The 25212-nt window shown below is 42.8% G+C and overlaps 1 protein-coding gene across 1 annotated transcript in view; it reads left to right on the plus strand.

Annotated features, from left to right (window-relative positions):
- The window catches only part of LOC106562848 (C-myc promoter-binding protein), a 359426-nt gene that overhangs the window by 254903 nt on the left and 79311 nt on the right, over positions 1-25212 (plus strand). The window contains exons 18-19 of the mRNA XM_082957549.1: positions 6094-6238; positions 10664-10792. Coding sequence (XP_082813675.1) covers positions 6094-6238; positions 10664-10792 — 274 coding nt within the window. The remainder of the gene's footprint in view (positions 1-6093; positions 6239-10663; positions 10793-25212) is intronic.

Raw genomic sequence — 25212 nt, forward strand, 5'->3', positions numbered from 1 at the left:
GGTTGTACAGTGTCTTCCTGTCAGGTTGTACAGTACCTTCCTGTCAGGTTGTACAGTACCTTCCTGTCAGGTTGTACAGTGTCTTCCTGTCAGGCTGTACAGTGTCTTCCTGTCAGGCTGTACAGTGTCTTCCTGTCAGGCTGTACAGTGTCTTCCTGTCAGGCTGTACAGTGTCTTCCTGTCAGGCTGTACAGTGTCTTCCTGTCAGGCTGTACAGTGTCTTCCTGTCAGGTTGTACAGTGTCTTCCTGTCAGGTTGTACAGTGTCTTCCTGTCAGGTTGTACAGTGTCTTCCTGTCAGGTTGTACAGTGTCTTCCTGTCAGGTTGTACAGTGTCTTCCTGTCAGGTTGTATAGTACCTTCCTGTCAGGTTGTACAGTACCTTCCTGTCAGGTTGTACAGTACCTTCCTGTCAGTTAACTTCCTGTCAGGTTGTACAGTAACTTCCTGTCAGGTTGTACAGTACCTTCCTGTCAGGTTGTACAGTGTCTTCATGTCAGGTTGTACAGTACCTTCCTGTCAGGTTGTACAATACCTTCCTGTCAGGTTGTACAGTACCTTCCTGTCAGGTTGTACAGTACCTTCCTGTCAGGTAACTTCCTATCAGGTTGTACAGTAACTTCCTGTCAGGTTGTACTGTAACTTCCTGTCAGGTTGTACAGTGTCTTCCTGTCAGGTTGTACAGTACCTTCCTGTCAGGTTGTACAGTACCTTCCTGTCAGGTTGTACAGTACCTTCCTGTCAGGTTGTACAGTACCTTCCTGTCAGGTAACTTCCTATCAGGTTGTACAGTAACTTCCTGTCAGGTTGTACTGTAACTTCCTGTCAGGTTGTACAGTGTCTTCCTGTCAGGCTGTACAGTGTCTTCCTGTCAGGCTGTACAGTGTCTTCCTGTCAGGCTGTACAGTGTCTTCCTGTCAGGCTGTACAGTGTCTTCCTGTCAGGCTGTACAGTGTCTTCCTGTCAGGTTGTACAGTACCTTCCTGTCAGGTTGTACAGTGTCTTCCTGTCAGGTTGTACAGCGTCTTCCTGTCAGGTTGTACAGTTCCTTCCTGTCAGGTTGTACAGTTCCTTCCTGTCAGGCTGTACAGCACCTTCCTGTCAGGTTGTACAGTACCTTCCTGTCAGGTAACTTCCTGTCAGGTTGTACAGTAACTTCCTGTCAGGTTGTACAGTACCTTCCTGTCAGGTTGTACAGTACCTTCCTGTCAGGTTGTGCAGTACCTTCCTGTCAGGTTGTACAGTGTCTTCCTGTCAGGTTGTACAGTGTCTTCCTGTCAGGTTGTACAGTGTCTTCCTGTCAGGTTGTACAGTGTCTTCCTGTCAGGTTGTACAGTGTCGTCCTGTCAGGTTGTACAGTGTCTTCCTGTCAGGTTGTACAGTGTCTTCCTGTCAGGTTGTACAGTGTCTTCCTGTCAGGTAACTTCCTGTCAGGTTGTACAGTACCTTCCTGTCAGGTTGTACAGTACCTTCCTGTCAGGTTGTACAGTATCTTCCTGTCAGGTTGTACAGTACCTTCCTGCCAGGTTGTACAGTACCTTCCTGCCAGGTTGTACAGTACCTTCCTGTCAGGTTGTACAGTACCTTCCTGTCAGGTTGTACAGTACCTTCCTGTCAGGTTGTACAGTACCTTCCTGTCAGGTTGTACAGTACCTTCCTGTCAGGTAACTTCCTGTCAGGTTGTACAGTGTCTTCCTGTCAGGTTGTACAGTGTATTCTTGTCAGGTTGTACAGTACCTTCCTGTCAGGTTGTATAGCACCTTCCTGTCAGGTTGTACAGCACCTTCCTGTCAGGTTGTACAGCGTCTTCCTGTCAGGTTGTACAGTGTCTTCCTGTCAGGTTGTACAGCACCTTCCTGTCAGGTTGTACAGTACCTTCCTGTCAGGTTGTATAGCACCTTCCTGTCAGGTTGTACAGCACCTTCCTGTCAGGTTGTACAGCGTCTTCCTGTCAGGTTGTACAGCGTCTTCCTGTCAGGTTGTACAGCGTCTTCCTGTCAGGTTGTACAGCGTCTTCCTGTCAGGTTGTACAGCGTCTTCCTGTCAGGTTGTACAGCGCCTTCCTGTCAGGTTGTACAGTGCCTTCCTGTCAGGTTGTACAGTACCTTCCTGTCAGGTTGTACAGTACCTTCCTGTCAGGTTGTACAGTACCTTCCTGTCAGGTTGTACAGTACCTTCTCAGGTTGTACAGTACCTTCTCAGGTTGTACAGTACCTTCTCAGGTTGTACAGTACCTTCTCGTCAGGTTGTACAGTACCTTCTCGTCAGGTTGTACAGTACCTTCCTGTCAGGTTGTACAGTACCTTCCTGTCAGGTTGTACAGTACCTTCCTGTCAGGTTGTACAGTGTCTTCCTGTCAGGTTGTACAGTGTCTTCCTGTCAGGTTGTACAGTGTCTTCCTGTCAGGTTGTACAGTGTGTTCCTGTCAGGTTGTACAGTGTGTTCCTGTCAGGTTGTACAGCGTCTTCCTGTCAGGTTGTACAGCGCCTTCCTGCCAGGTTGTACAGTACCTTCTCAGGTTGTACAGTACCTTCTCAGGTTGTACAGTACCTTCTCGTCAGGTTGTACAGTACCTTCCTGTCAGGTTGTACAGTACCTTCCTGTCAGGTTGTACAGTGTCTTCCTGTCAGGTTGTACAGCGTCTTCCTGTCAGGTTGTACAGCGCCTTCCTGCCAGGTTGTACAGTACCTTCCTGTCAGGTTGTACAATAACTTCTCAGATTGTACAGTACCTTCCTGTCAGGTTGTACAGTACCTTCCTGTCAGGTTGTACAGTACCTTCCTGTCAGGTTGTACAGTACCTTCCTGTCAGGTTGTACAGTACCTTCCTGTCAGGTTGTACAGTACCTTCCTGTCAGGTTGTACAGTACCTTCCTGTCAGGTTGTACAGTACCTTCCTGTCAGGTTGTACAGCACCTTCCTGTCAGGTTGTACAGCACCTTCCTGCCAGGTTGTACAGCACCTTCCTGTCAGGTTGTACAGCACCTTCCTGCCAGGTTGTACAGTACCTTCCTGTCAGGTTGTACAGTACCTTCCTGTCAGGTTGTACAGTACCTTCCTGTCAGGTTGTACAGTGCCTTCCTGTCAGGTTGTACAGTGCCTTCCTGTAGCAAGGCTTTCCAGGAACTGTCACTACCTGTTTAAATATTTCTACTATACCTATTAGTCACAGTAATGTCACTGTAGTTACCTCATCAACGTTACAGTCCTGCATCCCAAATTACACTCTATTCCCTTTATATAGCACTCCTTTTGACCATGGCCTGTAGGACTCTGTTTAAACGTAGTGCACTGTATAGGGAATAGGGTACCTTGTAGGAGTCATCCAGTATCTTCTGAGTCCGCTGGCTCACAGGTCAGGAAGCAGTCCTTTTGACCACGGCCTGTAGGACTCTGATTAAATGTAGTGCACTGTACAGGGAATAGGGTACCTTTTAGGTGTCATCCAGTATGTTCTGAGTCCGCTGGCTCACAGGTCAGGAAGCAGACACATGGACAGTTTTAGGTCTCCACGGTTGCAGCCTGCGGCACCAGACACTATAATCACACAGGGCATTACAATGAGTTGTGATGCTGTCAACCTGTCAGCATCTCAGCAGATAGCACCCCATTCCCTTTATAGTGCACTTCTTTTGACCAGGGTCTATAGAGCATCCCATAGGGCTCTGGTCTAAAGTAGTGCACTATATAGGGAATAAGGTGGCGTTTGGGATGCGGGCCCTGGTAACCCGGGCAGTAAATGAAGATGTGACCAGTGATGTTACAGTAAAGGAAGGTTATCTCTGAGCACGGTGGAGCCGTGTTGAAGGTTACAGCACCCCTGTCCTGTACTATCTGTTCCCCTGTGGCATTCTATGTGCCTTCCAAATGGTATCATATTCCTTATTGGCCCTGGTCAAATGTACTGCACTATATAGGGAATAGGGGGCCATTTTGGATGCAGGTATTCTGGGAGTAATAGAGGGAGTGATAGAGGGACTTATTTTAGCCTGGGGTATTACTATCAGTATTACCAGCAGTATTACTATCAGTATTACCAAGAGTATTACTATCAGTATTACCAGCAGTATTACCAGCAGTATTACTATCAGTATTACCAGCAGTATTACTATCAGTATTACTATCAGTATTACCAAGAGTATTACTATCAGTGTTACCAGCAGTATTACTATCAGTATTACTATCAGTATTACCAGCAGTATTACTATCAGTATTACCAGGAGTATTACTATTAGTATTACCAGCAGTATTACTGTCAGTATTACCAGCAGTATTACTGTCAGTATTACCAGCAGTATTACTATCAGTATTACTATCAGTATTACTATCAGTATTACCAGGAGTATTACTATCAGTATTACCAGCAGTATTACTATCAGTATTACCAGCAGTATTACTATCAGTATTACCAGCAGTATTACTATCAGTATTACCAGCAGTATTAGCAGCAGTATTACTATCAGTATTACCAGCAGTATTACTATCAGTATTACCAGCAGTATTACTATCAGTATTACCAGCAGTATTACTATCAGTATTACTATCAGTATTACCAAGAGTATTACTATCAGTGTTACCAGCAGTATTACTATCAGTATTACCAGCAGTATTACTATCAGTATTACCAGCAGTATTACTATCAGTATTACCAGGAGTATTACTATTAGTATTACCAGCAGTATTACTATCAGTATTACCAGCAGTATTACTGTCAGTATTACCAGCAGTATTACTATCAGTATTACCAGCAGTATTACTATCAGTATTACCAGGAGTATTACTATCAGTATTACTAGCAGAATTACCAGCAGTATTACTATCAGTATTACCAGCAGTATTACCAGCAGTATTACCACCAGTATTACCACCAGTATTACCACCAGTATTACCAGCAGTATTACCAGCAGTATTACCAGCAGTATTACCACCAGTATTACCAGGATGGACTGTAACACTGGCTGCTGTCATTATAGAAGAGCTTTTGTTGTTGGCCTGCAACATGGAATTACAATGACTTTCTCTCTCTCTGTGTGTGTGTGTGTGGTGTGTGTGTGTGTGTGTGTGTGTGTGTGTGTGTGTGTGTGTGTGTGTGTGTGTGTGTGTGTGTGTGTGTGTGTGTGTGTGTATAAGTAGCCTATATCAGTGAGTTCATAATTATGCTTCTTTCTCCCTCCACTCCACCTCCTCCTCTTCTCCTTTCCTCCTCCTCCTTTCCTCCTCCTCTCCACACCTCCTCCTCCTCTCCACTCCTCCACCTCCTCCTCCTCTCATCCTCTCCACACCTCCTCCTCCTCTCCACTCCTCCACTCATCTCCTCCTCCTTTCCTTCTATTCCATCTCCTCCTCCACCTCCTCTTCTCCCTCTCCTCCCCTCCTCCTCCACCTCCTCTTTTCCATCTTCTCCTTCTCCTCCTCTCCTCCTCCTCTCCTCCCCCTCCACCTCCTCTTCTCCATCTTCTCCTCCCCCTCCTCCTCCTCCTCCTCCTCTCCTCCCCCTCCTCCTCCCCCTCCTCTTCTCCTCCTCCTCTCCTCCCCCTTCCCCTCCTCCACCTCCTCTTCTCCATCTTCTCCTCCTCCCCCTCCTCCTCCACCTCCTCTTCTCCATCTCCTCCTCCTCTCCTCCTCCTCCTCCTCCACCTCCTCTTCTCCCCCTCCTCCACATCCTCTTCTCCATCTCCTCCTCCTCTCCTCCCCCTCCTCCTCCCCCTCCTCTTCTCCATCTCCTCCTCCTCTCCTCCCCCTCCTCCTCCACCTCCTCTTCTCCATCTCCATCTCCTCCTCCTCTCCTCCCCCACCTCCTCCACCTCCTCTTCTCCATCGACATCTCTTCCTCCTCTCCTCCCCCTCCACCTCCTCTTCTCCATCTCCTCCTCCTCTCCTCCTCCTCCTCCTCCACCTCCTCTTCTCCCCCTCCTCCACCTCCTCTTCTCCATCTCCTCCTCCTCCTCTCCTCCCCCTCCTCTTCTCCATCTCCTCCTCCTCTCCTCCCCCTCCTCCCCCCTCCCCCTCCTCCACCTCCTCTTCTCCTCCTCCTCCACCTCCTCTTCTCCATCTCCTCCTCCTCTCCTCCCCCTCCTCCTCTCCTCCTCTTCCAGGCGGTGTTAGAGTCTACCTGGCCCTCCAGTACCAGAGGAGGTTACTTCATGTGGATGAAGCTGAGGAACGTGGTTATGGGTGTGGCTCAGTTCAGACAGGCGCTACGCAAACAGCAGCCTCCACCCACTCAGAGCCCCCTGTCAGGTAACCATGACGATGCACCAAGCTCCTTAGGCCGTGATTGTAAAGTGCTGTGAACTTAACACGTTGTGAGGTTATTGTGAGGTTGCTGATTTGTCTGACAGACAAGACGGCTGTGCATGCTTCTTTATGAAATGTGTTGGTTTGGATGTGATGCTAAGCGTCAGTGTAATAGTGGATTGTCTGAAAGAGCAATGTGAGAGGTGTCTTTCGTTTCAAACACATATTACATACATACTACAATACATCATTCATCACATTAGATAAAACAGATTCAGTAGAAACCTTCAGATCAGAATACATGAAATAAACACTCACCCTGTACCCTCTTTGCTGTGTGGTGCTGTGTGGTGCTGTCTGGTGCTGTGGGGTGCTGTCTGGTGCTGTGTGCTGCTGTCTGGTGCTGTGTGCTGCTGTCTGGTGCTGCTGTCTGGTGCTGTGTGGTGCTGTCTGGTGCTGTGTGGTGCTGTCTGGTGCTGTGTGGTGTTGTGTGGTGCTTTTTGGTGCTGTCTGGTGCTGTGTGGTGCTTTCTTGTGCTGTGTGGTGCTTTCTTGTGCTGTGTGGTGCTTTCTGGTGCTGTCTGGTGCTGTGTGGTGCTGTGTGGTGCTGTGGGGTGCTGTGGGGTGCTGTGGGGTGCTGTGGGGTGCTGTGTGGTGCTGTCTTCTGCTGTCTGGTGCTGTCTTCTGCTGTGTGGTGCTGTGTGGTGCTGTGTGGTGCTGTGTGGTGCTGTGTGGTGCTGTGTGGTGCTGTCTGGTGCTGCCTGGTGCTGCCTGGTGCTGTGTGGTGCTGTGTGGTGCTGTCTGGTGCTGTCTGGTGCTGTCTGGTGCTGTGTGGTGCTGTCTGGTGCTGTGTGGCGCTGTGTGGCGCTGTCTGGTGCTGTGTGGCGCTGTCTGGTGCTGTGTGCTGCTGTCTGGTGCTGTGTGGTGCTGTGTGGTGCTGCCTGGTGCTGCCTGGTGCTGCCTGGTGCTGCCTGGTGCTGTCTGGCGCTGTCTGGCGCTGTCTGGCGCTGTCTGGCGCTGTGTGGCTCTGTGTGGTGCTGTCTGGCAGAACTTAGAACTCAGAAAAAAATAAAATCAAAAGTTCCTTCTCTCCATGTGCAGTGAACTTGTACTGTATCTACTGTATGTACTGTATTGTATTGTATTGTACTGGCACCAGCACACCTCCAGGTCAGCCATGACCAGGCCTCTAGTTCTCTAGTGCAGGGTTTCCCAACCCTCTCCTTGCCCCCCCAGACCTAATCTGTCACCTAATTCATTGAGTCAAAGGCTTGATGATTAGCTGACTAATTATCAGGTGTGACGAGGAGAGGGTTGGGAAACCCTGCCTAGTGACCTGTAAAACACTGTAGTCCTCTAGTGACCTATAAAACACTGTAGTCTTCTAGTGACCTATTCAACACTGTAGTCCTCTAGTGACCTGGAAAACAATGTAGTCCTCTAGTGACCTATTAAACACTGTAGTCCTCGTGACCTATTAAACACTGTCGTCCTCTAGTGACCTATTAAACACTGTCGTCCTCTTGTGACCTATACAACACTGTAGCCCTCTAGTGACCTATAAAACACTGTAGTCCTCTAGTGACCTGTAAAACACTGTAGTCCTCTAGTGACCTATAAAACACTGTAGTCCTCTAGTGACCTATAAAACACTGTAGTCCTCTAGTGACCTGTAAAACACTGTAGTCCTCTAGTGACCTATAAAACACTGTAGTCTTCTAGTGACCTATTCAACACTGTAGTCCTCTAGTGACCTGGAAAACAATGTAGTCCTCTAGTGACCTATTAAACACTGTAGTCCTCGTGACCTATTAAACACTGTCGTCCTCTAGTGACCTATTAAACACTGTAGTCCTCTAGTGACCTGGAAAACACTGTAGTCCTCTAGTGGCCTATTAAACACTGTAGTCCTCTAGTGACCTGGAAAACACTGTAGCCCTCTAGTGGCCTATTAAACACTGTAGCCCTCTAGTGACCTATAAAACACTGTAGTCCTCTAGTGACCTATAAAACACTGTAGTCCTCTAGTGACCTGTAAAACACTGTAGTCCTCTAGTGACCTATTAAACACTGTAGTCCTCTAGTGACCTATAAAACACTGTAGTCATCTAGTGACCTATACAACACTGTAGTCCTCTAGTGACCTATTAAACACTGTAGCCCTCTAGTGACCTATAAAACACTGTAGTCCTCTAGTGACCTATAAAACACTGTAGTCCTCTAGTGACCTATAAAACACTGTAGTCCTCTAGTGACCTGTAAAACACTGTAGTCCTCTAGTGACCTACAAAACACTGTAGTCCTCTAGTGACCTATTAAACACTGTAGTCCTCTAGTGACCTATTAAACACTGTAGTCCTCTAGTGACCTATAAAACACTGTAGTCATCTAGTGACCTATAAAACACTGTAGTCCTCTAGTGACCTGTAAAACACTGTAGTCCTCTAGTGACCTGTAAAACACTGTAGTCCTCTTGTGACCTATAAAACACTGTAGTCCTCTGGTGACCTATAAAACACTGTAGTCTTCTGGTGACCTATAAAACACTGTAGTCCTCTAGTGACCTATTAAACACTGTAGTCCTCTAGTGACCTATTAAACACTGTAGTCCTCTAGTGACCTATAAAACACTGTAGTCATCTAGTGACCTATAAAACACTGTAGTCATCTAGTGACCTATAAAACACTGTAGTCCTCTAGTGACCTGTAAAACACTGTAGTCCTCTAGTGACCTGTAAAACACTGTAGTCATCTAGTGACCTATAAAACACTGTAGTCCTCTAGTGACCTGTAAAACAATGTAGTCCTCTAGTGACCTATAAAACACTGTAGTCCTCTTGTGACCTATAAAACACTGTAGTCCTCTTGTGACCTATAAAACACTGTAGTCCTCTGGTGACCTATAAAACACTGTAGTCTTCTGGTGACCTATAAAACACTGTAGTCCTCTAGTGACCTGGAAAACAATGTAGTCCTCTAGTGACCTATTAAACACTGTAGTCCTCGTGACCTATTAAACACTGTCGTCCTCTAGTGACCTATTAAACACTGTAGTCCTCTAGTGACCTGGAAAACACTGTAGTCCTCTAGTGGCCTATTAAACACTGTAGTCCTCTAGTGACCTGGAAAACACTGTAGTCCTCTAGTGGCCTATTAAACACTGTAGCCCTCTAGTGACCTATAAAACACTGTAGTCATCTAGTGACCTATTAAACACTGTAGTCCTCTAGTGACCTATTAAACACTGTAGTCCTCTAGTGACCTATAAAACACTGTAGTCATCTAGTGACCTATAAAACACTGTAGTCCTCTAGTGACCTGTAAAACACTGTAGTCCTCTTGTGACCTATAAAACACTGTAGTCCTCTGGTGACCTATAAAACACTGTAGTCTTCTGGTGACCTATAAAACACTGTAGTCCTCTAGTGACCTATTAAACACTGTAGTCCTCTAGTGACCTATTAAACACTGTAGTCCTCTAGTGACCTATAAAACACTGTAGTCCTCTAGTGACCTATTAAACACTGTAGTCCTCTAGTGACCTATTAAACACTGTAGTCCTCTAGTGACCTATAAAACACTGTAGTCATCTAGTGACCTATAAAACACTGTAGTCATCTAGTGACCTATAAAACACTGTAGTCCTCTAGTGACCTGTAAAACACTGTAGTCCTCTAGTGACCTGTAAAACACTGTAGTCATCTAGTGACCTATAAAACACTGTAGTCCTCTAGTGACCTGTAAAACAATGTAGTCCTCTAGTGACCTATAAAACACTGTAGTCCTCTTGTGACCTATAAAACACTGTAGTCCTCTTGTGACCTATAAAACACTGTAGTCCTCTGGTGACCTATAAAACACTGTAGTCTTCTGGTGACCTATAAAACACTGTAGTCCTCTAGTGACCTATTAAACACTGTAGTCCTCTAGTGACCTATTAAACACTGTAGTCATCTAGTGACCTGGAAAACACTGTTGCTTCAATTCACTGGCCCACTAGGATATTGGTTAAAGATGTCTTGCACACACACACACACACACACACACACACACACACACACACACACACACACACACACACACACACACACACACACACACACACACACAACACAGAGTTACAGTCCATAATATTTAACTTGTCTAAAGCCAGACGGCCCCAGGTTGTGTTGACATCCAGCCCGTGGACCACTCCCTTCTGCGCTGCACAGTCACCTGTAGAGAACTTCAATTGCTTCACACACATCCTTCAAAACATTTTGATTTTCACAGAAAGTTGCAAATCCCTCACAGACAAATTGATTTAGGCTAAATATTCCTCGCTAAAGAACGATCACAGAAAAAGTAATTCACCCTTATTAACACCTTGTTTTTGAGGAGCGAAAATGGTGTCCAAGTTTCTCTTAATGCCTTGTTGTCTTTGGAGCAGATGGCAGTGACCTGGACGCTGTGAGTCACGGCAGCCTGGATAGCTCTGCCGACACTAACACGGCCGAGCAGGGCCCCTACGCCCCTGACTCCATCAAAGTAGACCCAACTGACGATAGGCGTAGCACAGGTACACCCCAAAATGGCTGCCGGCTACGCCATCTTACTACGCCTTTTCTTAGTCTGACACGTCCTTTTTTTCTCCTCTCTCATTGCTTCCACACGGCCTCCCTCCACCTCCTCCCTGCTATCTCCCTCCTCCTTTCTCTTCCTGCTCCTTCCTTCCTTACATCCTTCCTTTCTTCCTCTCTTCTTTCATGGCTTGTTGTCTCCATGTTTTTCCTCCTTCACTATGGTTGCTCTGCTGTTTCCCTACCTAACTACCCACTCCGTCCATCCCTCCCTGCCTGTGCCTGTGCTGTGTGTGCCCGTGCATGCAGTCAGCCGCGGGGACTGGGGCGGTGTGGGGTCGGACACCCGGTCGGGTCACTCACACTGGGGGGGTTCTGACCTCCACTCCCCCCGCCACTCAGGTAAATCTATGAACTCTCTCTTTCACTATACCTTTCCCTGATACGCTGCCCCTTTCTCAGTGTCTCTCTACCTCAATCTCTGTCTCGCTCTCTTTCACCCTCTCTCTCTCTCTATATATATATATCTCTCTCTTTCTCTACCTCTCTTCTGGTCCTCTTTCTCTGGCCCTCTCTCTCTCTCTGGCCCTCATTATCTGACCCTCTCTCTCTGGCTATCTTTCTCTTTGGCTTGCTCTATGTCTAGTTCTGTCTCTAGTTCTGTCTCTACGTCTAGTTCTGTCTCTAGTTCTATCTCTATGTCTAGTTCTGTCTCTATGTCTAGTTCTGTGTCTAGTTCTGTCTCTATGTCTAGTTCTGTCTCTATGTCTAGTTCTGTCTCTATGTCTAGTTCTGTCTCTAGTTCTGTCTCTATGTCTAGTTCTGTCTCTATGTCTAGTTCTGTCTCTAGTTCTGTCTCTAGTTCTGTCTCTATGTCTAGTTCTGTCTCTATGTCTAGTTCTGTGTCTAGTTCTGTCTCTATGTCTAGTTCTGTCTCTAGTTCTGTCTCTATGTCTAGTTCTGTCTCTAGTTCTGTCTCTATGTCTAGTTCTGTCTCTAGTTCTGTCTCTATGTCTAGTTCTGTCTCTATGTCTAGTTCTGTCTCTAGTTCTGTCTCTAGTTCTGTCTCTATGTCTAGTTCTGTCTCTATGTCTAGTTCTGTCTCTAGTTCTGTCTCTATGTCTAGTTCTGTCTCTATGTCTAGTTCTGTCTCTAGTTCTGTCTCTAGTTCTGTCTCTATGTCTAGTTCTGTCTCTGTCTAGTTCTGTCTCTAGTTCTGTCTCTAGTTCTGTCTCTATGTCTAGTTCTGTCTCTATGTCTAGTTCTGTCTCGAGTTCTGTCTGTATGTCTAGTTCTGTCTCTATGTCTAGTTCTGTCTCTAGTTCTGTCTCTAGTTCTGTCTCTAGTTCTGTCTCTAGTTCTGTCTCTAGTTCTGTCTAGTTATGTCTCTATGTCTAGTTCTGTCTCTATGTCTAGTTCTGTCTCTAGTTCTGTCTCTAGGTCTAGTTTTGTCTCTAGTTCTGTCTCTAGTTCTGTCTCTATGTCTAGTTCTGTCTCTAGTTCTGTCTCTATGTCTAGTTCTGTCTCTATGTCTAGTTCTGTCTCTATGTCTAGTTCTGTCTCTATGTCTAGTTCTGTCTCTAGTTATGTCTCTATGTCTAGTTCTGTTTCTATGTCTAGTTCTGTCTCTAGTTCTGTCTCTATGTCTAGTTCTGTCTCTATGTCTAGTTCTGTCTCTAGTTCTGTCTCTATGTCTACTTCTGTCTCTATGTCTAGTTCTGTCTCTAGTTCTGTCTCTAGTTCTGTCTCTATGTCTAGTTCTGTCTCTAGTTCTGTTTCTAGTTCTGTTTCTAGTTCTGTCTCTAGTTCTGTCTCTAGTTCTGTCTCTAGTTCTGTCTCTAGTTCTGTCTCTAGTTCTGTCTCTAGTTCTGTCTCTATGTCTAGTTCTGTCTCTAGTTCTGTCTCTAGTTCTGTCTCTATGTCTAGTTCTGTCTCTATTTCTAGTTCTGTCTCTAGTTCTGTCTCTATGTCTAGTTCTGTCTTTAGTTCTGTCTCTATGTCTAGTTCTGTCTCTAGTTCAGTCTCTATGTCTAGTTCTGTCTCTAGTTCTGTCTCTATGTCTAGTTCTGTCTCTAGTTCTGTCTCTATGTCTAGTTCTGTCTCTAGTTCTGTCTCTATGTCTAGTTCTGTCTCTAGTTCTGTCTCTATGTCTAGTTCTGTCTCTATGTCTAGTTCGGTCTCTAGTTCTGTCTCTATGTCTAGTTCTGTCTCTATGTCTAGTTCTGTCTCTAGTTCTGTCTCTAGTTCTGTCTCTATGTCTAGTTCTCTCTCTATGTTTAGTTCTGTCTCTATGTCTTGTTCTGTCTGTAGTTCTGTCTCTATGTCTAGTTCTGTCTCTATGTCTAGTTCTGTCTCTAGTTCTGTCTCTATGTCTAGTTCTGTCTCTAGTTCTGTCTCTATGTCTAGTTCTGTCTCTATGTCTAGTTCTGTCTCTATGTCTAGTTCTGTCTCTATGTCTAGTTCTGTCTCTGTCTAGTTCTGTCTCTATGTCTAGTTCTGTCTTTAGTTCTGTCTCTATGTCTAGTTCTGTCTCTATGTCTACTTCTGTCTCTATGTCTAGTTCTGTCTCTATGTCTAGTTCTGTCTCTATGTCTAGTTCTGTCTCCAGTTCTGTCTCTAGTTCTGTCTCTATGTCTAGTTCTCTCTCTATTTCTAGTTCTGTCTCTATGTCTTGTTCTGTCTTTAGTTCTGTCTCTATGTCTAGTTCTGTCACTATGTCTAGTTCTGTCTCTAGTTCTTTCTCTATGTCTAGTTCTGTCTCTATGGCTAGTTCTGTCTCTATGTCTAGTTCTGTCTCTAGTTCTGTCTCTATGTCTAGTTCTGTCTCTAGTTCTGTCTCTATGTCTTGTTCTGTTTCTATGTCTAGTTCTGTCTTTAGTTCTGTCTCTATGTCTAGTTCTGTCTTTAGTTCTGTCTCTGTCTAGTTCTGTCTCTATGTCTAGTTCTGTCTTTAGTTCTGTCTCTATGTCTAGTTCTGTCTCTATGTCTAGTTCTCTCTCTATGTCTAGTTCTCTCTCTATGTCTAGTTCTGTCTCTATGTCTAGTTCTGTCTCTATGTCTAGTTCTGTCTCCAGTTCTGTCTCTAGTTCTGTCTCTATGTCTAGTTCTCTCTCTATTTCTAGTTCTGTCTCTATGTCTTGTTCTGTCTTTAGTTCTGTCTCTATGTCTAGTTCTGTCACTATGTCTAGTTCTGTCTCTAGTTCTTTCTCTATGTCTAGTTCTGTCTCTATGGCTAGTTCTGTCTCTATGTCTAGTTCTGTCTCTAGTTCTGTCTCTATGTCTAGTTCTGTCTCTAGTTCTGTCTCTATGTCTAGTTCTGTCTCTAGTTCTGTCTCTATGTCTTGTTGTGTTTCTATGTCTAGTTCTGTCTTTAGTTCTGTCTCTATGTCTAGTTCTGTCTTTAGTTCTGTCTCTATGTCTAGTTCAGTCTCTATGTCTAGTTCTGTCTCTAGTTCTGTCTCTAGTTCTGTCTCTATGTCTAGTTCTGTCTCTAGTTCTGTCTCTAGTTCTGTCTCTATGTCTAGTTCTGTCTCTGTCTAGTTCTGTCTCTATGTCTAGTTCTGTCTCTAGTTCTGTCTCTAGTTCTGTCTCTAGTTCTGTCTCTAGTTCTGTCTCTAGTTCTGTCTCTAGTTCTGTCTCTATGTCTAGTTCTGTCTCTATGTCTAGTTCTGTCTCTAGTTCTGTCTTTATGTCTAGTTCTGTCTCTAGTTCTGTCTCTATTTATAGTTCTGTCTCTAGTTCTGTCTCTATGTCTTGTTCTGTTTCTATGTCTAGTTCTGTCTTTAGTTCTGTCTCTATGTCTAGTTCTGTCTTTAGTTCTGTCTCTATGTCTAGTTCAGTCTCTATGTCTAGTTCTGTCTCTAGTTCTGTCTCTAGTTCTGTATCTATGTCTAGTTCTGTCTCTAGTTCTGTCTCTAGTTCTGTCTCTATGTCTAGTTCTGTCTCTAGTTCTGTCTCTAGTTCTGTCTCTATGTCTAGTTCTGTCTCTATGTCTAGTTCTGTCTCTAGTTCTGTCTCTAGTTCTGTCTCTATGTCTAGTTCTGTCTCTAGTTCTGTCTCTAGTTCTGTCTCTATGTCTAGTTCTGTCTCTATGTCTAGTTCTGTCTCTATGTCTAGTTCTGTCTCTAGTTCTGTCTCTAGTTCTGTCTCTATGTCTAGTTCTGTCTCTAGTTCTGTCTCTAGTTCTGTCTCTAGTTCTGTCTCTATGTCTAGTTCTGTCTCTATGTCTAGTTCTGTCTCTAGTTCTGTCTTTATGTCTAGTTCTGTCTTTAGTTCTGTCTCTAGTTCTGTCTCTATGTCTAGTTCTGTCTCTATGTCTAGTTCTGTCTCTAGTTCTGTCTCTAGTTCTGTCTCTAGTTCTGTCTCTATGTCTAGTTCTGTCTCTATGTCTAGTTCTGTCTCTAGTTCTGTCTTTATGTCTAGTTCTGTCTTTAGTTCTGTCTCTAGTTCTGTCTCTATGTCTAGTTCTGTCTCTATGTCTAGTTCTGTCTCTAGTTCTGTCTCTATGTCTAGTTCTGTCTCTATCTCTAGTTCTGTCTCTAGTTCTGTCTCTATGTCTAGTTCTGTCTCTAGTTTTGTCTCTATGTCTAGTTCTGTCTCTAGTTCTGTCTCTAGTTCAGTCTCTATGTCTAGTTCTGTCTCTATGTCTAGTTCTGTCTCTAGTTCTGTCTCTAGTTCAGTCTCTATGTCTAGTTCTGTCTCTATGTCTAGTTCTGTCTCTATGTCTAGTTCTCTCTAGTTCTGTCTCTATGTCTAGTTCTCTCTAGTTCTGTCTCTAGTTCTGTCTCTATGTCTAGTTCTGTCTCTATGTCTAGTTCTGTCTCTATGTCTAGTTCTGTCTCTAGTTCTGTCTCTATGTCTAGTTCTGTCTCTAGTTCTGTCTCTATGTCTAGTTCTGTCTCTATGTCTAGTTCTGTCTCTGTCTAGTTCTGTCTCTATGTCTAGTTCTGTCTCTGTCTAGTTCTGTCTCTATGTCTAGTTCTGTCTTTAGTTCTGTCTCTATGTCTAGTTCTGTCTCTATGTCTTGTTCTGTCTCTATGTCTTGTTCTCTCTCTATGTCTACTTCTGTCTCTATGTCTAGTTCTGTCTCTATGTCTAGTTCTGTCTCTATGTCTAGTTCTGTCTCCAGTTCTGTCTCTAGTTCTGTCTCTATGTCTAGTTCTCTCTCTATTTCTAGTTCTGTCTCTATGTCTTGTTCTGTCTTTAGTTCTGTCTCTATGTCTAGTTCTGTCACTATGTCTAGTTCTGTCTCTAGTTCTTTCTCTATGTCTAGTTCTGTCTCTATGGCTAGTTCTGTCTCTATGTCTAGTTCTGTCTCTAGTTCTGTCTCTATGTCTAGTTCTGTCTCTAGTTCTGTCTCTATGTCTAGTTCTGTCTCTAGTTCTGTCTCTATTTGTAGTTCTGTCTCTAGGTCTGTCTCTATGTCTTGTTCTGTTTCTATGTCTAGTTCTGTCTTTAGTTCTGTCTCTATGTCTAGTTCTGTCTTTAGTTCTGTCTCTATGTCTAGTTCAGTCTCTATGTCTAGTTCTGTCTCTAGTTCTGTCTCTAGTTCTGTCTCTATGTCTAGTTCTGTCTCTAGTTCTGTCTCTAGTTCTGTCTCTATGTCTAGTTCTGTCTCTATGTCTAGTTCTGTCTCTATGTCTAGTTCTGTCTCTAGTTCTGTCTCTAGTTCTGTCTCTAGTTCTGTCTCTAGTTCTGTCTCTAGTTCTGTCTCTATGTCTAGTTCTGTCTCTAGTTCTGTCTATGTCTAGTTCTGTCTCTAGTTCTGTCTCTAGTTCTGTCTCTATGTCTAGTTCTGTCTCTAGTTCTGTCTTTATGTCTAGTTCTGTCTCTAGTTCTGTCTCTATGTCTAGTTCTGTCTCTAGTTCTGTCTCTATTTATAGTTCTGTCTCTAGTTCTGTCTCTATGTCTTGTTCTGTTTCTATGTCTAGTTCTGTCTTTAGTTCTGTTTCTATGTCTAGTTCTGTCTTTAGTTCTGTCTCTGTCTAGTTCTGTCTTTAGTTCTGTCTCTATGTCTAGTTCAGTCTCTAGTTCTGTCTCTAGTTCTGTCTCTATATCTAGTTCTGTCTCTATGTCTAGTTCTGTCTCTATGTCTAGTTCTGTCTCTATGTCTAGTTCAGTCTCTATGTCTAGTTCTGTCTCTAGTTCTGTCTCTAGTTCTGTCTCTATGTCTAGTTCTGTCTCTAGTTCTGTCTCTAGTTCTGTCTCTATGTCTAGTTCTGTCTCTATGTCTAGTTCTGTCTCTATGTCTAGTTCTGTCTCTAGTTCTGTCTCTAGTTCTGTCTCTAGTTCTGTCTCTAGTTCTGTCTCTAGTTCTGTCTCTATGTCTAGTTCTGTCTCTAGTTCTGTCTCTAGTTCTGTCTCTAGTTCTGTCTCTATGTCTAGTTCTGTCTCTATGTCTAGTTCTGTCTCTAGTTCTGTCTCTATGTCTAGTTCTGTCTCTATGTCTAGTTCTGTCTCTAGTTCTGTCTCTATGTCTAGTTCTGTCTCTATGTCTAGTTCTGTCTCTAGTTCTGTCTCTATGTCTAGTTCTGTCTCTAGTTCTGTCTCTATGTCTAGTTCTGTCTCTAGTTCTGTCTCTAGTTCAGTCTCTATGTCTAGTTCTGTCTCTATGTCTAGTTCTGTCTCTAGTTCTGTCTCTAGTTCAGTCTCTATGTCTAGTTCTGTCTCTATGTCTAGTTCTGTCTCTATGTCTAGTTCTCTCTAGTTCTGTCTCTATGTCTAGTTCTCTCTAGTTTTGTCTCTAGTTCTGTCTCTATGTCTAGTTCTGTCTCTATGTCTAGTTCTGTCTCTAGTTCTGTCTCTATGTCTAGTTCTGTCTCTATGTCTAGTTCTGTCTCTATGTCTAGTTCTGTCTCTATGTCTAGTTCTGTCTCTATGTCTAGTTCTGTCTCTAGTTCTGTCTCTAGTTCTGTCTCTAGTTCTGTCTCTATGTCTAGTTCTGTCTCTATGTCTAGTTCTGTCTCTAGTTCTGTCTCTATGTCTAGTTCTGTCTCTATGTCTAGTTCTGTCTCTAGTTCTGTCTCTAGTTCTGTCTCTATGTCTAGTTCTGTCTCTGTCTAGTTCTGTCTCTAGTTCTGTCTCTAGTTCTGTCTCTATGTCTAGTTCTGTCTCTATGTCTAGTTCTGTCTCGAGTTCTGTCTGTATGTCTAGTTCTGTCTCTATGTCTAGTTCTGTCTCTAGTTCTGTCTCTAGTTCTGTCTCTAGTTCTGTCTCTAGTTATGTCTCTATGTCTAGTTCTGTCTCTATGTCTAGTTCTGTCTCTAGTTCTGTCTCTAGGTCTAGTTTTGTCTCTAGTTCTGTCTCTAGTTCTGTCTCTATGTCTAGTTCTGTCTCTAGTTCTGTCTCTATGTCTAGTTCTGTCTCTATGTCTAGTTCTGTCTCTATGTCTAGTTCTGTCTCTATGTCTAGTTCTGTCTCTAGTTATGTCTCTATGTCTAGTTCTGTTTCTATGTCTAGTTCTGTCTCTAGTTCTGTCTCTATGTCTAGTTCTGTCTCTAGTTCTGTCTCTATGTCTAGTTCTGTCTCTAGTTCTGTCTCTATGTCTACTTCTGTCTCTATGTCTAGTTCTGTCTCTAGTTCTGTCTCTAGTTCTGTCTCTATGTCTAGTTCTGTCTCTAGTTCTGTCTCTAGTTCTGTCTCTAGTTCTGTCTCTAGTTCTGTCTCTATGTCTAGTTCTGTCTCTAGTTCTGTCTCTAGTTCTGTCTCTAGTTCTGTCTCTATGTCTAGTTCTGTCTCTATTTCTAGTTCTGTCTCTAGTTCTGTCTTTATGTCTAGTTCTGTCTTTAGTTCTGTCTCTATGTCTAGTTCTGTCTCTAGTTCTGTCTTTAGTTCTGTCTCTATGTCTAGTTCTGTCTCTAGTTCTGTCTCTAGTTCAGTCTCTATGTCTAGTTCTGTCTCTATGTCTAGTTCTGTCTCTATGTCTAGTTCTGTCTCTAGTTCTGTCTCTGTCTAGTTCTGTCTCTAGTTATGTCTCTATGTCTAGTTCTGTCTCTATGTCTAGTTCTGTCTCTAGTTCTGTCTCTATGTCTAGTTCTGTCTCTAGTTCTGTCTCTAGTTCTGTCTCTATGTCTAGTTCTGTCTCTATGTCTAGTTCTGTCTCTAGTTCTGTCTCTATGTCTAGTTCTGTCTCTATGTCTAGTTCTGTCTCTAGTTCTGTCTCTAGTTCTGTCTCTATGTCTAGTTCTGTCTCTATTTCTAGTTCTGTCTCTAGTTCTGTCTTTATGTCTAGTTCTGTCTTTAGTTCTGTCTCTATGTCTAGTTCTGTCTCTAGTTCTGTCTCTAGTTCTGTCTCTAGTTCTGTCTCTAGTTCTGTCTCTAGTTCTGTCTCTATGTCTAGTTCTGTCTCTAGTTCTGTCTCTATGTCTAGTTCTGTCTCTAGTTCTGTCTCTAGTTCTGTCTCTATGTCTAGTTCTGTCTCTAGTTCTGTCTTTATGTCTAGTTCTGTCTCTAGTTCTGTCTCTATGTCTAGTTCTGTCTCTAGTTCTGTCTCTATTTATAGTTCTGTCTCTAGTTCTGTCTCTATGTCTTGTTCTGTTTCTATGTCTAGTTCTGTCTTTAGTTCTGTTTCTATGTCTAGTTCTGTCTTTAGTTCTGTCTCTGTCTAGTTCTGTCTTTAGTTCTGTCTCTATGTCTAGTTCAGTCTCTAGTTCTGTCTCTAGTTCTGTCTCTATATCTAGTTCTGTCTCTATGTCTAGTTCTGTCTCTATGTCTAGTTCTGTCTCTATGTCTAGTTCAGTCTCTATGTCTAGTTCTGTCTCTAGTTCTGTCTCTAGTTCTGTCTCTATGTCTAGTTCTGTCTCTAGTTCTGTCTCTAGTTCTGTCTCTATGTCTAGTTCTGTCTCTATGTCTAGTTCTGTCTCTATGTCTAGTTCTGTCTCTAGTTCTGTCTCTAGTTCTGTCTCTAGTTCTGTCTCTAGTTCTGTCTCTAGTTCTGTCTCTATGTCTAGTTCTGTCTCTAGTTCTGTCTCTAGTTCTGTCTCTAGTTCTGTCTCTATGTCTAGTTCTGTCTCTATGTCTAGTTCTGTCTCTAGTTCTGTCTCTATGTCTAGTTCTGTCTCTATGTCTAGTTCTGTCTCTAGTTCTGTCTCTATGTCTAGTTCTGTCTCTATGTCTAGTTCTGTCTCTAGTTCTGTCTCTATGTCTAGTTCTGTCTCTAGTTCTGTCTCTATGTCTAGTTCTGTCTCTAGTTCTGTCTCTAGTTCAGTCTCTATGTCTAGTTCTGTCTCTATGTCTAGTTCTGTCTCTAGTTCTGTCTCTAGTTCAGTCTCTATGTCTAGTTCTGTCTCTATGTCTAGTTCTGTCTCTATGTCTAGTTCTCTCTAGTTCTGTCTCTATGTCTAGTTCTCTCTAGTTTTGTCTCTAGTTCTGTCTCTATGTCTAGTTCTGTCTCTATGTCTAGTTCTGTCTCTAGTTCTGTCTCTATGTCTAGTTCTGTCTCTATGTCTAGTTCTGTCTCTATGTCTAGTTCTGTCTCTATGTCTAGTTCTGTCTCTATGTCTAGTTCTGTCTCTAGTTCTGTCTCTAGTTCTGTCTCTAGTTCTGTCTCTATGTCTAGTTCTGTCTCTATGTCTAGTTCTGTCTCTAGTTCTGTCTCTATGTCTAGTTCTGTCTCTATGTCTAGTTCTGTCTCTAGTTCTGTCTCTAGTTCTGTCTCTATGTCTAGTTCTGTCTCTGTCTAGTTCTGTCTCTAGTTCTGTCTCTAGTTCTGTCTCTATGTCTAGTTCTGTCTCTATGTCTAGTTCTGTCTCGAGTTCTGTCTGTATGTCTAGTTCTGTCTCTATGTCTAGTTCTGTCTCTAGTTCTGTCTCTAGTTCTGTCTCTAGTTCTGTCTCTAGTTATGTCTCTATGTCTAGTTCTGTCTCTATGTCTAGTTCTGTCTCTAGTTCTGTCTCTAGGTCTAGTTTTGTCTCTAGTTCTGTCTCTAGTTCTGTCTCTATGTCTAGTTCTGTCTCTAGTTCTGTCTCTATGTCTAGTTCTGTCTCTATGTCTAGTTCTGTCTCTATGTCTAGTTCTGTCTCTATGTCTAGTTCTGTCTCTAGTTATGTCTCTATGTCTAGTTCTGTTTCTATGTCTAGTTCTGTCTCTAGTTCTGTCTCTATGTCTAGTTCTGTCTCTAGTTCTGTCTCTATGTCTAGTTCTGTCTCTAGTTCTGTCTCTATGTCTACTTCTGTCTCTATGTCTAGTTCTGTCTCTAGTTCTGTCTCTAGTTCTGTCTCTATGTCTAGTTCTGTCTCTAGTTCTGTCTCTAGTTCTGTCTCTAGTTCTGTCTCTAGTTCTGTCTCTATGTCTAGTTCTGTCTCTAGTTCTGTCTCTAGTTCTGTCTCTAGTTCTGTCTCTATGTCTAGTTCTGTCTCTATTTCTAGTTCTGTCTCTAGTTCTGTCTTTATGTCTAGTTCTGTCTTTAGTTCTGTCTCTATGTCTAGTTCTGTCTCTAGTTCTGTCTTTAGTTCTGTCTCTATGTCTAGTTCTGTCTCTAGTTCTGTCTCTAGTTCAGTCTCTATGTCTAGTTCTGTCTCTATGTCTAGTTCTGTCTCTATGTCTAGTTCTGTCTCTAGTTCTGTCTCTGTCTAGTTCTGTCTCTAGTTATGTCTCTATGTCTAGTTCTGTCTCTATGTCTAGTTCTGTCTCTAGTTCTGTCTCTATGTCTAGTTCTGTCTCTAGTTCTGTCTCTAGTTCTGTCTCTATGTCTAGTTCTGTCTCTATGTCTAGTTCTGTCTCTAGTTCTGTCTCTATGTCTAGTTCTGTCTCTATGTCTAGTTCTGTCTCTAGTTCTGTCTCTAGTTCTGTCTCTATGTCTAGTTCTCTCTCTATGTTTAGTTCTGTCTCTATGTCTTGTTCTGTCTGTAGTTCTGTCTCTATGTCTAGTTCTGTCTCTAGTTCTGTCTCTAGTTCTGTCTCTAGTTCTGTCTCTAGTTCTGTCTCTATGTCTAGTGTGTCTATGTCTAGTTCTGTCTCTATGTCTAGTTCTGTCTCTATGTCTAGTTCTGTCTCTATGTCTAGTTCTGTCTCTAGTTCTGTCTCTATGTCTAGTTCTGTCTCTATGTCTAGTTCTGTCTCTGTCTAGTTCTGTCTCTATGTCTAGTTCTGTCTCTGTCTAGTTCTGTCTCTATGTCTAGTTCTGTCTTTAGTTCTGTCTCTATGTCTAGTTCTGTCTCTATGTCTAGTTCTGTCTCTATGTCTTGTTCTGTCTCTATGTCTAGTTCTCTCTCTATGTCTACTTCTGTCTCTATGTCTAGTTCTGTCTCTATGTCTAGTTCTGTCTCTATGTCTAGTTCTGTCTCCAGTTCTGTCTCTAGTTCTGTCTCTATGTCTAGTTCTCTCTCTATTTCTAGTTCTGTCTCTATGTCTTGTTCTGTCTTTAGTTCTGTCTCTATGTCTAGTTCTGTCACTATGTCTAGTTCTGTCTCTAGTTCTTTCTCTATGTCTAGTTCTGTCTCTATGGCTAGTTCTGTCTCTATGTCTAGTTCTGTCTCTAGTTCTGTCTCTATGTCTAGTTCTGTCTCTAGTTCTGTCTCTATGTCTAGTTCTGTCTCTAGTTCTGTCTCTATGTCTAGTTCTGTCTCTAGTTCTGTCTCTATTTGTAGTTCTGTCTCTAGTTCTGTCTCTATTTGTAGTTCTGTCTCTATGTCTAGTTCTGTCTCTATTTGTAGTTCTGTTTCTATGTCTAGTTCTGTCTTTAGTTCTGTCTCTATGTCTAGTTCAGTCTCTAGTTCTGTCTCTATGTCTAGTTCTGTCTCTAGTTCTGTCTCTAGTTCTGTCTCTATGTCTAGTTCTGTCTCTATGTCTAGTTCTGTCTCTATGTCTAGTTCTGTCTCTATGTCTAGTTCTGTCTCTAGTTCTGTCTCTAGTTCTGTCTCTAGTTCTGTCTCTATGTCTAGTTCTGTCTCTAGTTCTGTCTCTAGTTCTGTCTCTATGTCTAGTTCTGTCTCTATGTCTAGTTCTGTCTCTAGTTCTGTCTTTATGTCTAGTTCTGTCTCTAGTTCTGTCTCTATGTCTAGTTCTGTCTCTAGTTCTGTCTCTATTTATAGTTCTGTCTCTAGTTCTGTCTCTATGTCTTGTTCTGTTTCTATGTCTAGTTCTGTCTTTAGTTCTGTCTCTATGTCTAGTTCTGTCTTTAGTTCTGTCTCTATGTCTAGTTCTGTCTCTATGTCTAGTTCTGTCTCTAGTTCTGTCTCTATGTCTAGTTCTGTCTCTAGTTCTGTCTCTAGTTCTGTCTCTATGTCTAGTTCTGTCTCTATGTCTAGTTCTGTCTCTATGTCTAGTTCTGTCTCTAGTTCTGTCTCTAGTTCTGTCTCTATGTCTAGTTCTGTCTCTAGTTCTGTCTCTAGTTCTGTCTCTAGTTCTGTCTCTATGTCTAGTTCTGTCTCTAGTTCTGTCTCTAGTTCTGTCTCTAGTTCTGTCTCTATGTCTAGTTCTGTCTCTATGTCTAGTTCTGTCTTTAGTTCTGTCTCTAGTTCTGTCTCTATGTCTAGTTCTGTCTCTATGTCTAGTTCTGTCTCTAGTTCTGTCTCTAGTTCTGTCTCTATGTCTAGTTCTGTCTCTAGTTCTGTCTCTAGTTCTGTCTCTATGTCTAGTTCTGTCTCTATGTCTAGTTCTGTCTCTAGTTCTGTCTTTATGTCTAGTTCTGTCTCTAGTTCTGTCTCTATGTCTAGTTCTGTCTCTAGTTCTGTCTCTATTTATAGTTCTGTCTCTAGTTCTGTCTCTATGTCTTGTTCTGTTTCTATGTCTAGTTCTGTCTTTAGTTCTGTCTCTATGTCTAGTTCTGTCTTTAGTTCTGTCTCTATGTCTAGTTCAGTCTCTATGTCTAGTTCTGTCTCTAGTTCTGTCTCTAGTTCTGTCTCTATGTCTAGTTCTGTCTCTAGTTCTGTCTCTAGTTCTGTCTCTATGTCTAGTTCTGTCTCTATGTCTAGTTCTGTCTCTATGTCTAGTTCTGTCTCTATGTCTAGTTCTGTCTCTAGTTCTGTCTCTAGTTCTGTCTCTATGTCTAGTTCTGTCTCTAGTTCTGTCTCTATGTCTAGTTCTGTCTCTATGTCTAGTTCTGTCTCTATGTCTAGTTCTGTCTCTAGTTCTGTCTCTAGTTCTGTCTCTAGTTCTGTCTCTATGTCTAGTTCTGTCTCTAGTTCTGTCTCTAGTTCTGTCTCTAGTTCTGTCTCTATGTCTAGTTCTGTCTCTATGTCTAGTTCTGTCTTTAGTTCTGTCTCTAGTTCTGTCTCTATGTCTAGTTCTGTCTCTATGTCTAGTTCTGTCTCTAGTTCTGTCTCTATGTCTAGTTCTGTCTCTATGTCTAGTTCTGTCTCTAGTTCTGTCTCTATGTCTAGTTCTGTCTCTAGTTCTGTCTCTAGTTCAGTCTCTATGTCTAGTTCTGTCTCTATGTCTAGTTCTGTCTCTAGTTCTGTCTCTAGTTCAGTCTCTATGTCTAGTTCTGTCTCTATGTCTAGTTCTGTCTCTAGTTCTGTCTCTATGTCTAGTTCTGTCTCTAGTTCTGTCTCTATGTCTAGTTCTGTCTCTATGTCTAGTTCTGTCTCTGTCTTGTGCTGTCTCTATGTCTAGTTCTGTCTCTGTCTAGTTCTGTCTCTATGTCTAGTTCTGTCTTTAGTTCTGTCTCTATGTCTAGTTCTGTCTCTATGTCTTGTTCTGTCTCTATGTCTTGTTCTCTCTCTATGTCTACTTCTGTCTCTATGTCTAGTTCTGTCTCTATGTCTAGTTCTGTCTCTATGTCTAGTTCTGTCTCTATGTCTAGTTCTGTCTCTATGTCTAGTTCTGTCTCCAGTTCTGTCTCTAGTTCTTTCTCTATGTCTAGTTCTCTCTCTATTTCTAGTTCTGTCTCTATGTCTTGTTCTGTCTTTAGTTCTGTCTCTATGTCTAGTTCTGTCACTATGTCTAGTTCTGTCTCTAGTTCTTTCTCTATGTCTAGTTCTGTCTCTATGGCTAGTTCTGTCTCTATGTCTAGTTCTGTCTCTAGTTCTGTCTCTATGTCTAGTTCTGTCTCTAGTTCTGTCTCTATGTCTAGTTCTGTCTCTAGTTCTGTCTCTATTTGTAGTTCTGTCTCTAGTTCTGTCTCTATGTCTTGTTCTGTTTCTATGTCTAGTTCTGTCTTTAGTTCTGTCTCTATGTCTAGTTCTGTCTTTAGTTCTGTCTCTATGTCTAGTTCAGTCTCTATGTCTAGTTCTGTCTCTAGTTCTGTCTCTAGTTCTGTCTCTATGTCTAGTTCTGTCTCTAGTTCTGTCTCTAGTTCTGTCTCTATGTCTAGTTCTGTCTCTATGTCTAGTTCTGTCTCTATGTCTAGTTCTGTCTCTAGTTCTGTCTCTAGTTCTGTCTCTAGTTCTGTCTCTAGTTCTGTCTCTATGTCTAGTTCTGTCTCTAGTTCTGTCTCTAGTTCTGTCTCTATGTCTAGTTCTGTCTCTATGTCTAGTTCTGT

Source organism: Salmo salar, chromosome 11 (genome assembly GCF_965601325.2).
Source record: "Salmo salar chromosome 11, fSalSal1, whole genome shotgun sequence".
NCBI lineage: Eukaryota > Metazoa > Chordata > Actinopteri > Salmoniformes > Salmonidae > Salmo > Salmo salar.